Genomic DNA, 14,117 nt, shown 5'->3' with positions numbered 1-14,117 from the left:
TGCCGTCTGGTGCTCCTGAAGCCAAATATTTTGCCTTGTACGAGTACCATCATTGAGAGACGTGTCTCCCCTGTGAGATTCACTTAGACATTAACGATATATCTTCTGGAACAGGGAACAACGAGCTAACTACACCTTCATCCTCAGGATCATCGTAGTGTTTCACTTATTGTGACTTATTTTACATGAGCAAAGGCAAAAATGGAAAATCATAATTTGTATGTACCACACATTACTACATCAAGAGCCTGTGCTCAAAATATGTAGACTCTGCAGGCATGCGTTATCTGGTTTATACCTGTAAGTTGATTAAAAATATATATTGGACCCTACATTATTTCAGAAGGCACTGTGCTGTCTGATATCACCCATACAATTACTCTTGGTTTGCGGAACTTGCATCCAAATATAAATTTCTTTGTCGCTCCATTGGGAGACCCAGACAATTGGGTGTATAGCGTCTGCCTCCGGAGGCCACACAAAGTATTACACTTTAAAAAGTGTAACCCCTCCCCTCTGCCTATACATTCTCCCGTGGATCACGGGCTTCTCAGTTTTATGCTTTGTGTGGAAGGAGGCACACATCCACTCATGCATTCTCATACTTAGTTATGTCGGTTGGAAGAAAAGAGGGCCCCCACGGGGCCCCCGGCATGTTCCCTTCTCACCCCACTACGTCGGCGGTGTTGTTAAGGTTGAAGTACCCATTGCGGGTACAGAGGCTGGAGCCACATGCCGTCTCCTTCACCATCCCTTAGCGGCTCTGGGAGAAGTGGGATCCTAAGCGGTCATCCATTTACTGGGACCGTGCTCCCTCCGCAGCCCCTGTGGGAACCTGCCGGACCGGAGCCTCTTCAACCTCCGGGACCGGGCCCTGCAACTCAAAGGTACTCTGTGTCCCCATTGGGGACTGTGCAGGGAGCGCACCTTCTTCCCGGAAGCCGCGGCAGCTGCTGAATTGAGAAGGCCGGTGGACTTCCGCGTCGACCGTGCCTGCTTGTCGGGCGCGGTCTCAAATTTAGTCCCCGGCTTCATCGCGGCCTAGTTGCAAAAATCCCGCCCCCGGGCCTGCCTGTCAGGGGTAAGGGCGGGATTACCGACCTGACGTCGGATGTGAGGGCTGGAGCATCCTGCATGTTTTCCTCCCCCCTCACTGATCACTGTGGGGACCCCAGATTCCCGCACTTTCCTGGCGCTGCCCACGGCTCCACTCCTCCCCTGAGAGCTCCGGCAGCCATTTTTTGGCATTCTGCCGGTGGAGGATTCTCAGTGAACAGCTCTGCAGCTCCGGGGGATCTAAGGCATGGAATCTGGAGGACACACTCCGCTTGTTAGCGGCCGGTAAGCCACACCGGTCACCCGGTGCTGGTCCCCCTAGGGTGCCGGAATAGATACGTATATATATATATATATCTGTTCGGTCGGGCTGTATACCCCTTTCCCATATACCCTCAGTGATCACTCTCCTAGGAGACAACAGCATGTCGTCCACAAGGAGCAAAGCTGCTAAGGCACAGGGTTTTTTTGCGGCCTGTACCTCTTGTGGGGCTATGCTACCTGCGGGTTCCACCTACCCTCACTGTGAGCAATGCTCGACCCCTGTTTCGCTTGCTCAGCCGGAGCCTCGGACACTATTGGGCCCCTCGGCTCATGTAGACCCCCCTGCTCCCCCTGTCCAGGCTGCAGGGACAGAGTTCGCCTCTTTTGCTGAGAAACTCTGAGTCACTTTCTCAATCCATGGCTCAGTCTATGGACAAATGGTCTTCTAAGCTGCTAGAGGCTTTGCAGTCCAGACCGGTCCTTTCACAGGCCCCGGCCCCTGTTGGCTCGTCGCCTCCAGGCCCCTCTCGGTCCGCGCCGCAGCGCGCTCCCAGGTTGGCCCCTAGGTCTCAGGCGGAGGACTCCTGCCCGGACCACAGTCCTAGACCGGCTAAGCGGGCTCGCTGGGAATCTTCCCCGACTTCCTCACGCTGCTCTGGATCCCAGCTTGAGGACTCTCTGGAGGACGAGGCGGACGTCGCAGCTCAGGGCTCTGACCCTGACGTCGCCCTTAACCTTGATACACCTGAAGGGGACGCCTTAGTAAATGATCTTATCTCGTCCATCAACCAGGTGTTGGATCTCTCTCCCCCGCCTCCTCCTGTAGAGGAGTCGGCGTCTCAGCAGGAGAAACACCAGTTTCGGTTCCCCAAACGTACTTGCAATGCGTTTTTCGATCACTCTAACTTCAGAGACGCTGTCCAGAAGCCCAGAGCGGTCCCGGACAAGCGCTTTACTAAGCGCCTCACTGACACGCGTTACCCCTTCCCATCTGAAGTCGTTAAGGGTTGGGCTCACTGTCCCAAGGTGGATCCTCCAGTCTCAAGATTGGCGGCTAGATCCGTGGTATCGGTTGCAGATGGCTCATCGCTAAAGGAGGCCACTGACAGACAGAGCTCCTGGTGAAGTCCATCTATGAGGCCACGGGCGCGTCTTTTGCCCCGGCCTTTGCAGCCGTGTGGGCACTTCAAGCTATCTCGGCTTGTCTCACTGAGATTAATGCTGTCACACGTAATTCTGCTCCGCAAGTTGCGTCTTTGACCTCTCAGGCGTCAGCCTTTTCATCCTACGCCATGAACGCCGTCCTGGACTCTGCTAGCTGTACAGCTGTAGCATCCGCTAACTCTGTGGCAGTCCGCAGGGCCATGTGGCTGCGCGAATGGAAGGCAGACTCTGCTTCCAAGAGGTTCTTAACCGGTTTGCCGTTTTCTGGCGACCGTTTGTTTGGCGAACGATTGGATGAGATTATTAAGGAATCCAAAGGAAAGGATTCCTCCTTACCCCAGGCCAAACCTAAGGGACCTCAACAGAGAAAGGTTCAATCGAGATTTCGGTCCTTTCGTCCCTCCGCCAAGTCCCAATCCTCTTCGTCCAACAGGCCGGAGAAAGGCCAGAGGAACTCCTATGCGTGGCGATCCAAGTCTCGCCCACAAAAGGCCGCAGGAGGCACTGCCTCCAAGACGGCTTCCTCATGACTCTCGGCCTCCCCTGACCGCATCCTCGGTCGGTGGCAGGCTCTCCCACTTTGGCGACGCCTGGTGGCCACATGTTCAAGACCGATGGGTGAGAGACATTCTGTCTCATGGTTACAGGATAGAGTTCAGCTCTCGTCCTGCGGCTCGCTTCTTCAGAACCTCTCCGCCCCCCGCTCAGGCCGACGCACTTTTTCAGGCAGTAGCCGCTCTAAAGATGGAAGGAGTTGTGATCCCCGTTCCCCTTCAGGAACGTGGTCGCGGATTTTACTCCAACTTGTTCGTGGTGCCAAAAAAGGACGGGTCTGGACCTCAAGCTACTCAACAGACATGTGAGAACCAGACGGTTCCGGATGGAATCCCTCCGCTCGGTCATCGCCTCAATGTCACAAAGAGACTTCCTAGCATCGATCGACATCAAGGATGCTTATCTCCATATACCGATCGCACCCGAGCATCAACGTTTCCTGCGTTTTGCCATCGGGGACGAACACCTCCAGTTCGTGGCATTGCCTTTCGGCTTGGCGACAGCACCACGGGTTTTCACCAAAGTCATGGCATCCGTTGTGGCAGTCCTGCATTCTCAGGGCCACTCGGTGATTCCCTACTTGGACGATCTCCTACTCAGGGCCCCGTCTCGGGTGGCATGTCAACAAAGTCTATCTGGCGACTCTCCAGCGGTTCGGGTGGATCATCAACTTCCCGAAATCTAAGTTGACACCGACCCAATCACTGACGTACCTTGGGATGGAGTTTCATACCCAGCAAGCGTTAGTCAAGCTTCCGAGCGACAAACCGCTTTCTCTGCAGGCAGGGGTGCAATCCCTCCTTCGGAGTCAGTCACACCCCTTAAGGCGCCTCATGCACTTCCTGGGGAAGATGGTGGCAGCTATAGAGGCAGTCCCGTTCGCGCAATTCCATCTTCGGCCACTCCAATGGGACATTCTTCGCAAATGGGACAGGAGGTCGGCTTCCCTCGACAGGAACGTCTCTTTCCCTTGCAACCAAGACGTCACTTCAGTGGTGGCTCCTTCCCAATTCTCTATCGCAGGGAAAATCCTTCCTACCCCCAACCTGGGCTGTGGTCACCACGGACGCGACCCTGTCAGGGTGGGGAGCGGTTTTTCTCCACCACAGGGCTCAGGGAACCTGGACTCTGATAGTCATCCCTTCAGATCAATATTCTGGAGATAAGGGCAGTGTATCTAGCCCTATTGGCTTTTCATCGGTGGCTGGAGGGCAGGCAGATCCGTATCCAGTCGGACGACGCCACTGCCGTCGCATACATCAACCACCAAGGCGGCACTCGCAGTCGTCAAGCCTTCCAGGAAGTCCGACGGATTCTGCAGTGGGTGGAAGCCACAGCCTCCACCATCTCCGCAGTTCACATCCCGGGCGTAGAAAACTGGGAAGCAGATTTTCTCAGTCGTCAGGGCATGGATGCGGGGGAATGGTCTCTGCACCCAGACGTGTTTCGAGAGATCTGTCGCCGCTGGGGAACGCCGGACGTCGATCTCATGGCGTCACGGCACAACAACAAAGTCCCGGCATTCATGGCACGGTCTCAGGATCACAGAGCTCTGGCGGCGGACGCGTTAGTTCAGGATTGGTCGCAGTTTCGACTGCCTTATATGTTTCCTCCTCTGGCGATGCTGCCCAGAGTGTTACGCAAGATCAGGTCCGACTGTCGTCGCGCCATTCTCGTCGCTCCAGACTGGCCGAGGCGGTCGTGGTACCCGGATCTGTGGCATCTCACGGTGGGTCAACCATGGGCGCTTCCAGACCGCCCAGACTTGCTGTCACAAGGCCCGTTTTTCCATCTGAATTCTGTGGCTTTCAACCTGACTGTGTGGCCATTGAGTCCTGGCTCCTAGCGTCTTCAGGGTTATCTCAGGATGTCATTGCCACCATGAGACAGGCCAGGAAGCCTACGTCCGCCAAGATCTATTATAGGTCTTGGCAAATCTTCTTATCCTGGTGCGCTAATAACGGTTTTACTCCATGGCCGTTTGCCTTACCCACTTTTCTTTCATTCCTTCAATCCGGAATGGACAAGGGTTTGTCACTTGGCTCTCTCAAGGGCCAAGTATCGGCGCTCTCCGTATTTTTTCAAAAGCGCCTAGCCAGGCTTCCGCAGGTCCGCACGTTCCTGCAGGGAGTTTGCCACATAGTCCCACCTTACAAGCGTCCGCTGGAACCCTGGGATCTTAACAGGGTGCTAACAGCTCTTCAGAAACCACCTTTCGAGCCGCTGCGGGATGTCTCTCTTTCACGTCTTTCGCAGAAGGTGGCCTTTCTAGTGGCAGTCACATCACTTCGGAGAGTGTCTGAGCTAGCAGCGCTGTCATGCAAAGCCCCCTTCCTGGTGTTTCACCAGGATAAGGTGGTTCTGCGTCCGGTCCCGGACTTTCTCCCTAAGGTGGTATCCCCTTTTCATTTCAATCAGGATATCTCCTTGCCTTCATTTTGCCCTAATCCAATTCACCAGTGTGAAAAGGATTTGCACTCTTTGGATCTTGTGAGAGCACTCCGGCTCTACGTGTCTCGCACGGCGCCCCTGCGTCGTTCAGATGCGCTCTTTGTCCTTGTCGCTGGCCAGCGTAAGGGTTCGCAGGCTTCCAAGTCAACCTTGGCTCGGTGGATCAAGGAACCGATTATCGAAGCCTACCGTTCTTCTGGGCTTCCGCTTCCTTCAGGGCTGAAAGCCCATTCTACCAGAGCCGTGGGTGCGTCCTGGGCATTGCGGCACCGGGCTACGCCTCAGCAGGTGTGTCAGGCAGCTACGTGGTCTAGTCTGCACACTTTCACGAAACACTATCAAGTGCATACCTATGCTTCGGCAGACGCCAGTCTAGGTAGGCGAGTCCTTCAGGCGGCGGTTGCCCACCTGTAAGAGGGGGCCGTTTTTTCGGCTCTTTTTTATTGAGGTATTCTTTTACCCACCCAGGGACTGCTTTTGGACGTCCCAATTGTCTGGGTCTCCCAATGGAGCGACAAAGAAGGGAATTTTGTTTACTTACCGTAAATTCCTTTTCTTCTAGCTCCTATTGGGAGACCCAGCACCCGCCCCTGTACCCTTCGGGCTGGTTGTTCTTTTGTGTTCACATGTTGTTCATGTTGAATTGTTCTTTTGGTTCATGGTTTTCAGTTCTCCGAACATCCTTCGGATTGCATTTACCCTAGACCAATTTATAAGTTTTCTCCTTCCTGCTTTTGCACCAAAACTGAGGAGCCCGTGATCCACGGGAGGGTGTATAGGCAGAGGGGAGGGGTTACACTTTTTAAAGTGTAATACTTTGTGTGGCCTCCGGAGGCAGAAGCTATACACCCAATTGTCTGGGTCTCACAATAGGAGCTAGAAGAAAAGGAATTTACGGTAAGTAAACAAAATTCCCTTCTTGCTTGTAACATTAATCCCGGCCCTAACACATCAAAACACCTACATACCTTCAGATGCTTGTTACAACTACTTTTCATATTGGCAGTCTACAAAGAAAAATATTACTACTGGTGTTTGCTTCCCCCTCCCGGCAGCAGCGGCGTCCTAATAATACGGGGCACTGGAGGTGACCGGACACTGCTGCACTGTGAAGAGCCCGTTCCAGGGGGAGATCATATGTTATTAGGTTTCCTTCTAGGGGGACAAAAAGTGACAAGATTGTAATTTGGACTCATTAAAAATTTAAATGGTTTTGTTTTGGTTTTTTTGGTTTTTTTTTTCTACAAATCCTAACCGTTAGGATTCCCTGCACAACTCCTTCAAAGGGAACCTGTCATGTAACAAACTAAAAACTCTATTATCCTGCAGATATGGGGATAGTAGTATTTTAAAACTGCCCGGCTGCTGCACTGAAAGCCTGGCTACCGGGGGAAAAATGGAGTATACTCCTCCTAGCAGCCTCCTTTCAGTCATAGAGGCACAGTTGGAGCAGTGTTAGTCACCGCTCAGTACATAGTAAGCGGCAGCTGTAACCATGCGCCAGCAGTGACTGACAGCCTGCTCTATACTGGTCTTTCAGTTCAGTGGCCGGGCAGTTTTAGAACACCATTAACCTTCAGATTAATACCATATCTTAAGGTTAATAGCAGTTTTTGACATGACAGATTCCCTTTCAGCACATGGCTTTTGTGGCGCATAAGCAGCCACTTGAAGGGAATCTGTCAGCAGGATTTTGCTATGTTATCTGAGGACAGCATGAGGTAGGGGTTAAAACGCCTAATTCATCAAATTGTCACTTATCAGGCTGTGTGCTGTTGTTTACTTGCCATGAAATTATCACTATGTGATTATCACTGTTGGGACACCTTACCACAGTTGTCTAACCACGCCCCTTCTGATAAGCAGCTCATGGCCAATAGACAATGTACACAAAAAGCTGTGATGTAGGCAGGGTTAGCTTTCTGAGCTCTGCTACATCTGAAAACTACAGCATGTTTGTGTCACAACTAGTGATGAGCAAGCACTACTATATTCGGGTGCTCGGTACTCATAACAAGCTGCTGGCTGTTCAGATGGGTGCGACTCAAGTACCAGGGTATAATGGAAGTCAATGGGGAACTTGAGCATTTTTCTGGAACAGTTCTTTGAAAAATGCTCAAGTTCCCCATTAACTTCCATGATACTTAAGTTGCGCCCTTCTGAATGTCCGACCTGCTTGTCACGAGTACCGAACACCCAAGCATGGTAGTGCTCACTCATCACTAGTCACAATTGCTGCATCCAGTAAACTAAGTGATACGGTACATTGTTGCAATCAGGGTCTCTTTACCTACATTATGCTGCCTGCTTTTAGATGGGATAGCACACACCTGCTGACAGATTCCCCTTTTAAGTCTCTGTTCACATCTGCATGCAGAGCAAGGTGTTCCATTAGGACAGTGGACATCTTGGCTGGACCCAGTGGACCTTATAAGTCATTGGGGTCTGTAGGGGACATATCCAGCACAGTTTTTTAGCTCCATTTTAAACAGTAATTTTTAGTCTTGATATTTATCTGTGGTTGCTAAATTTTTATTTATTTTATTTTCAAGACAAATCTTGAAAGATCTCTCTTCTGAAGACACTGGAAAGCGAAATGAAGAGGGTGCTGGAGTATCTGCTTCTCCTACAACCACCACCATTTACCAGACCAGCAGTGGACAGTATGGTGAGTCAAAAGGATACTAGAGTCCTAAAGCCTTCAATGTAAGATATAGAAGTAGTATTTGTAATCTTTTAGCTGTGTGCTTTTTAAAGAGGTTATCCGGTCTAAATCCATAAGTCTGCAGTCAGTGTGTGTGTCATTCTAGGTGACTGCAGACTTACCATCCCTCAACATCGCATACTGTTTCAGAGCCGGTAGTGGCAGTCACGTGGCCGCGTGTATGCGATATGCAAACTTTTGGCCACATTCCGATTTAGAAGGGTGCGGCCTCGCTCAATGAAATGTATTGAGCGAGGTCGCACCCGCTAGTCGGATTCTGTCCAGGATTATGCATATCTCATACTCTGGCAATTGTGACTGCCATTACCAGCTCTGAAACCGGCAAATCCTCGCAGTGCAAAGTGCATGTTGAGGAATCGTAAGTCTGCAGTCACTTAGAGACACAGAGTGACTGCAGACTTATGGATTTAATGCTATTGATTAATCCTTCTATTCAGAAACATATGCAGAGTTATTTATGCATGCATGTTCCCTTTCTTCCCTTTAGTAACCATTGGTCCTAATGGGACCCTCCAGCTCGCTGCTGGGGCAGATGGGCTACAAGGGTTACAGACTCTAGCAATGGCCAATGCTAGTAGCAACCAGCCAGGCACAACTATATTGCAGTATGCACAGACATCGGATGGCCAGCAGATTCTTGTACCCGGCAACCAAGTCGTTGTACAGAGTAAGTACTTGGAGATTTCATCAGTTGTGATGCTGAATTATGATTTCATCATCTACATTGCATGTTTTATTATTGTCTGTGTATTTCAGCTGCTTCAGGAGACATGCAGACTTATCAGATCCGTACCACATCAACCACCACCTCGCTCCCACAGACCGTGGTTATGACTTCTCCCGTTACGCTGACTTGTCCCCCAACAAAGTCAGATGACCCACAAATGAAGCGTGAAATAAGATTAATGAAAAACAGGTAAGAGGAGGTGTGATAGTGCAACATGAGTAATAATGGGGAAAACCGCTCTCATGGCTGTCCACACTATGTCAGTTACGTTTAGCATGTAGGCCAGGAGAGCTCCACACGTGCATGGTATACGTGCCCATAAGATTAGATTAGTCAGCACAAGAATGTTCCCTGTGATCATTTCTTACGACAGTATGACCTATACATATCACATTTTTTACAATCGGATCCTTTTGTTGATGAGTGGCACATGTATAGGAGAGGATTTCCACATGGGAAACTAAAATGGGAATATAACTTTCTCCACAATTATTGTTCTAGAATACAAGAATCATTATTACCTGTATATTCGGGCTTCCCATAGACTTATATTGCGCATCGAATAGTCAAATAGCGGCGAGATATTCGGAAAATATTTGCGAAGCCGAATATTTGAGTTATTCGATCATTCCCATTTAGGACCAATAGGGTCACATTTCTGTAGCTGTATTACAGACAAAATCCCTAGTTGTATAAGTAGCACCTTTGTCATTCAGTGGGGCTAATTCACTCCTTTTGGTGTGGAACCCTTTAAAAGTTTTGTGCGTACTCAAAAAATTGCACACTTTTCCTAAAGTGAATTATTTTTCCATCAATCTTGCTATATAAAAGATTTTTTTTTTTGTGGGATGAGTTGTACTTTTAAATAATACCATAAGTTTTACCATATAGTGTACTGAAGAACGGCAAAAAAAATTAAACGTGCAGAAAAATTGTAAAAACAAGTGTGATTGTTTTTGGGATATTTTATTCACAGTGTTCAGTATATGGTAAAACTGATGTCAGTATGATTCCTTAACTCAGTACGAGTTTGTAGATACCAAACATGAATAAGTTTAATTTTATCTAAGGGGTTTAAAAAAATCAGAAGTTTGTACAAAAAAAGTGGCACACTTTTTGCGCCATTTTCCGCAACCTGTAGTGTTCTCATTTTTTGGGATCTATGGCTCAGTGACTGCTTATTGTTTGCATCTCAAGCTACTATTTTTGCACAGATGCTACGTTTCAATCGCCTGTTATTGCATTTTGCACAAAATTTGCGGCGACCAAAAAACATAATTTTGGCGTTTGGAATTTTTTTTGCCGCTACGCCATTTACCGATCAACTTGATTTTATATTTTGACCTGGCATTTCTGAATGCAACGATAGCAAATGTGTGCATATTTGTTAGTTTTTCAATGGGGCAAAAAGGGGGTGATTTGAACTTTTGGGGTTTTTATTTTTTATTTTTTTAAAACTTTTTTTTATTTTATTTTACTAGTCCCCCCTATGTGACTATAAGGATCAGCAGTCTGATCGCTCTTTCATTTCTGTTGATCACAGCTGAGATCACCAGAAATACTCTTGTCTTGTAACAGGCAGCACTCGGCTGGCTGAAACAGGAAGTGAGTCATGTGAGCTACAGGAGTCATCATATGACCCTGTTCTACCATGTCAACCATTGGCTCACAGTGATCACGCCACGGCGCTGCTGATAGAGCCGGGTAAGTGAACATTTACTGCGACGGGCATTTAAATCGCGCTGTCATATGTTGACAGCACGATTTAAGGGGATAACAGGCGCGGGTGGATTGCAGATGTCTGTTGTACAAATCAGCAGACATGTGCATGGATCACTGCCGGCTGCCCGCAGCAGCCGCAGGTGATTACACTATGATGGTTTAGGACGTACCAGTACGGCTCGCGGTTGTTAAGGGGTTAATCACTTGCATTGGAAGACCGAATGTTAGAAGAATTGATAAGGTTTCACATAATCAGCCCATCTGGGACCTGCACCCAGAAGTTATAAGATGGGGAGTTTCGCTGGCTGAGTGTAAATCCTAATGTTAATGACTGGGGTTTAGTAAAAAGTGTGTGTGTGTGTGTGTGTGTGTGTGTGTGTGTGCGCGTCTTTGTCTTTTTTTTTTTTTTTCTTTTTCTTTCTTTCCCCGCTTCTTAAACGTTTTTTTTTTTTTCTCCGCTTATAGGGAAGCTGCCAGAGAATGCCGGAGGAAGAAAAAGGAATATGTCAAATGCCTGGAAAACAGAGTGGCTGTTCTTGAAAATCAAAACAAAACGTTAATTGAAGAGTTAAAGACTTTAAAAGATTTGTACTGCCATAAAGCGGTGTAAATCCGTTTTGTTACTTGTACACACATTTTAGATGATTTTTTTTTTTTTTCCTTTTATACCAAAATTTTCTAAATTTTACAAGAGGCCACAGATGACTCCTTTTTTACCTAGTTATCACACACTATTAAACAGATAATGAGATACAACATGCCGCTATATATTAAATATGTGAACATTTGATGATTGTTACTTCTACGGAGAATATAACGGCAATGGTTCTGTAGAAAACGGTCATTAAAGATCACATTAGCTTTCAGGCGTGGCCTTCCGTGGCCATCTAATCAGTCTGCGCCAGTCGCTGGTCTGCCATGTTCAGACACCAAGTCCCAGATTGAAAGCCATGGTAATTCCAGGCCCTACTGGTAATATACCAATTCTAGTGTCATGTTCAGAACAGAGATTTTATGATGGAACATATTTTCATACCTAACATTTGTTGTTTTTTTTTTTTTGTTGTTTTTCTTCGTTTTTTGTTTTGTTTTTTTTTTAATCCAGGTATATTTTTATGTAACTTGTTTGTACATATTTTTCCTCCTTTCACTTCCAATTACAGGATAAGGCTTACTTTGCTCAGAAAAAAAGTATAATTTTTACAGTAAAATGCTTTTTTCAGTAGGTAATAGTGTAATTATGCTGTTTGTGGTGTTTACTTTTTAATATATCCATCAGGGTTTAAAGGGGAACTTCTGACTTTTTACTCCTAATTTGATAACCAGAACATGCTATGAATTGGTCCAGTTTACTGAAGGTTAGAAATAAAGTTGGCCTGGAAAATAAAAAGACAAGTCATGAAATGTGTTCTGATATTTGGCTATTAGGTGTGATTCACATTTCTATAAATAAATGATGTGTGATTATTTACTTCATGTCTACATGCTTATGTCTGCTGGTTAGGAGCCAGACATTTATTTGTGACCAATAAAAGTTACAGGGAATACCCCAATGGTGGAGGATAATCCAGCATCCATGACTTCAATAATTAAAACTTAATTTATAAGAAATAATGTAAAAATAAAAGGGATGAGAGAAAAACATTAGGAGTAAAAGACACTGGGTCTACGTGTTTTTTGAGTCCTGTAGGGACCATTGATGTAGAACCCTACATGGGTTATAACTTAAAGAGGTATTGCCATCCACAAGATTCTATCGCAATATGTAGTAGGTGTAATAATACTACAAAATACTTACATTTAAAAATGTAGTATAGTTCTCCTGATTAGCTATGTCTCTTACCTCATGTGCAGGGCATTGCAGCTTAGATATCCATGGTTATGACTAAGGATGATCGAATACCTCAAATATTCGGCAACACCCATATTCGCTGAATAAGTCGCCGCTATTCGACTATTTGCGAATATTCGATGTGCAATGTAAGTCTATGGCAAACCCGAATAGTTGCCGAATAGCAACTATTCGGGCTTCCCATAGACTTACATTGCGCATCGAATATTTTGCATAGCGGCGACCTCTTCGTCGGATATTCGTGAAGCCGAATATTGCCGAATATTTGTGATATTCAATCATCCCTACTTATGACCACTCGTATAGGGACAATTAGTTACTAGTGGTCATAACCATGGATCTTAAGCTACTGCAATGCCCTGCACAAGAGGTAAATGACATGGCTAATCAGATGAACTATACTACATTTCTAATTGGAGAAAATCCCCTTAATTCTAATAATTGTGGTTTTAATTTGTGGATGCTAGATTACCCTATACTATTTTAATTTTGCTCATGATTGCCCAGTAACAAGCCTGGAGTTCATTCATTCATTAATTGCATTCTCATTATTATGCATTTTCCCCCAATACCGGTAAGCTTATATATTTTTTTTCTTTTTGCACAGGAAATAGCTACATATAAAGGTGAGTAGTCACCCTTGAAATCACAATCCGGCTTTATTCACACAAGACTATGTGTATGTCTGAAAGCTAAAGATCTTACACAAGCTGCAAAAAATGATTCAAACATAAAATAAAACCTTGATAAAGTCAACCTGACCTCTGATACTTGATGCGCATGGATTGGGCAGCATGTATCGGGCACTGGCTATATGATTTCAGCCAGGTATGATTGACTCTGGAAAAAGCTGCGGCAAACATAACTGGCTGGGTTCATACAGCCAATACCTGATGCATGCTGCCCGTGGATTACATGGGCCATGACTTTTTGTTTCCTAGAGCAATGATTTGTTGTTCATCTTTGGGACTTATTAGGCTAATGGTTGAATTCAGTTGTTACATGGAAGAATGGTGCATCATCGCTGCAGATAAGTAAACCGTGCCCGAAGGAGAACTCTTAAGGGTATATGAAAAAGCGTTAAAACGCTCAAAAAATAAACTTATGCATTTCGAAGTTAAAAAAAACACCTCGCAGCTCATATGTTCAATCTTTGGGGTGTTTATAAAGTGCTTCAGGTTTATAATGGGTTTAAAGGGAACCTGTCACCACTTTTTTTGGTGTATAAGCTGCGGCCACCACGACCGGGCTCTTATATACAGCATGTTAGAATGCTGTATATAGAAGAGCCCAGCCCACTGTGAGAACATAAAAAACACTATAATACTTGCCTAACGGTCGTGCAGTGGGCCATAAGGGCGTCTCCGTTGTCCGGTGCCGGCGCCGCCTCTTTAGGCCATCTTCGTCCTCCATCTTCTGAAGCCACAGTGTATGACGTGTCCGACGTCATACACACTCGCCGGCATTCAGGTCCTGCGCAGGCGTACTTTGATCTGCCCTGAGCAGGGCAGATCAAAGTATTGTAGTGCGCCTGCGCAGGACTGGCGAGTGTGTATGATGTAGACGCGTCATGCACACAGGCTTCAGAAGGAGGACGAACA

General features: G+C 46.8%; 1 protein-coding gene across 1 annotated transcript in view; it reads left to right on the top strand.

The window, feature by feature from the left end:
- Positions 1-12,135, top strand: part of ATF1 (activating transcription factor 1) — a 57,791-nt gene extending 45,656 nt beyond the window's left edge. Inside the window, exons 5-8 of the mRNA XM_075337141.1 lie at positions 8,043-8,158; positions 8,703-8,882; positions 8,972-9,131; positions 11,130-12,135. Of these exons, the coding sequence (XP_075193256.1) occupies positions 8,043-8,158; positions 8,703-8,882; positions 8,972-9,131; positions 11,130-11,274 (601 nt within the window). The 3' untranslated portion in view covers positions 11,275-12,135. The remainder of the gene's footprint in view (positions 1-8,042; positions 8,159-8,702; positions 8,883-8,971; positions 9,132-11,129) is intronic.
- Positions 12,136-14,117: the final 1,982 nt, after the last annotated feature.

The sequence above is a fragment of the Anomaloglossus baeobatrachus genome, chromosome 2, assembly GCF_048569485.1.
Source record: "Anomaloglossus baeobatrachus isolate aAnoBae1 chromosome 2, aAnoBae1.hap1, whole genome shotgun sequence".
NCBI lineage: Eukaryota > Metazoa > Chordata > Amphibia > Anura > Aromobatidae > Anomaloglossus > Anomaloglossus baeobatrachus.
This window is presented reverse-complemented; position numbering and strand designations above follow the sequence as displayed.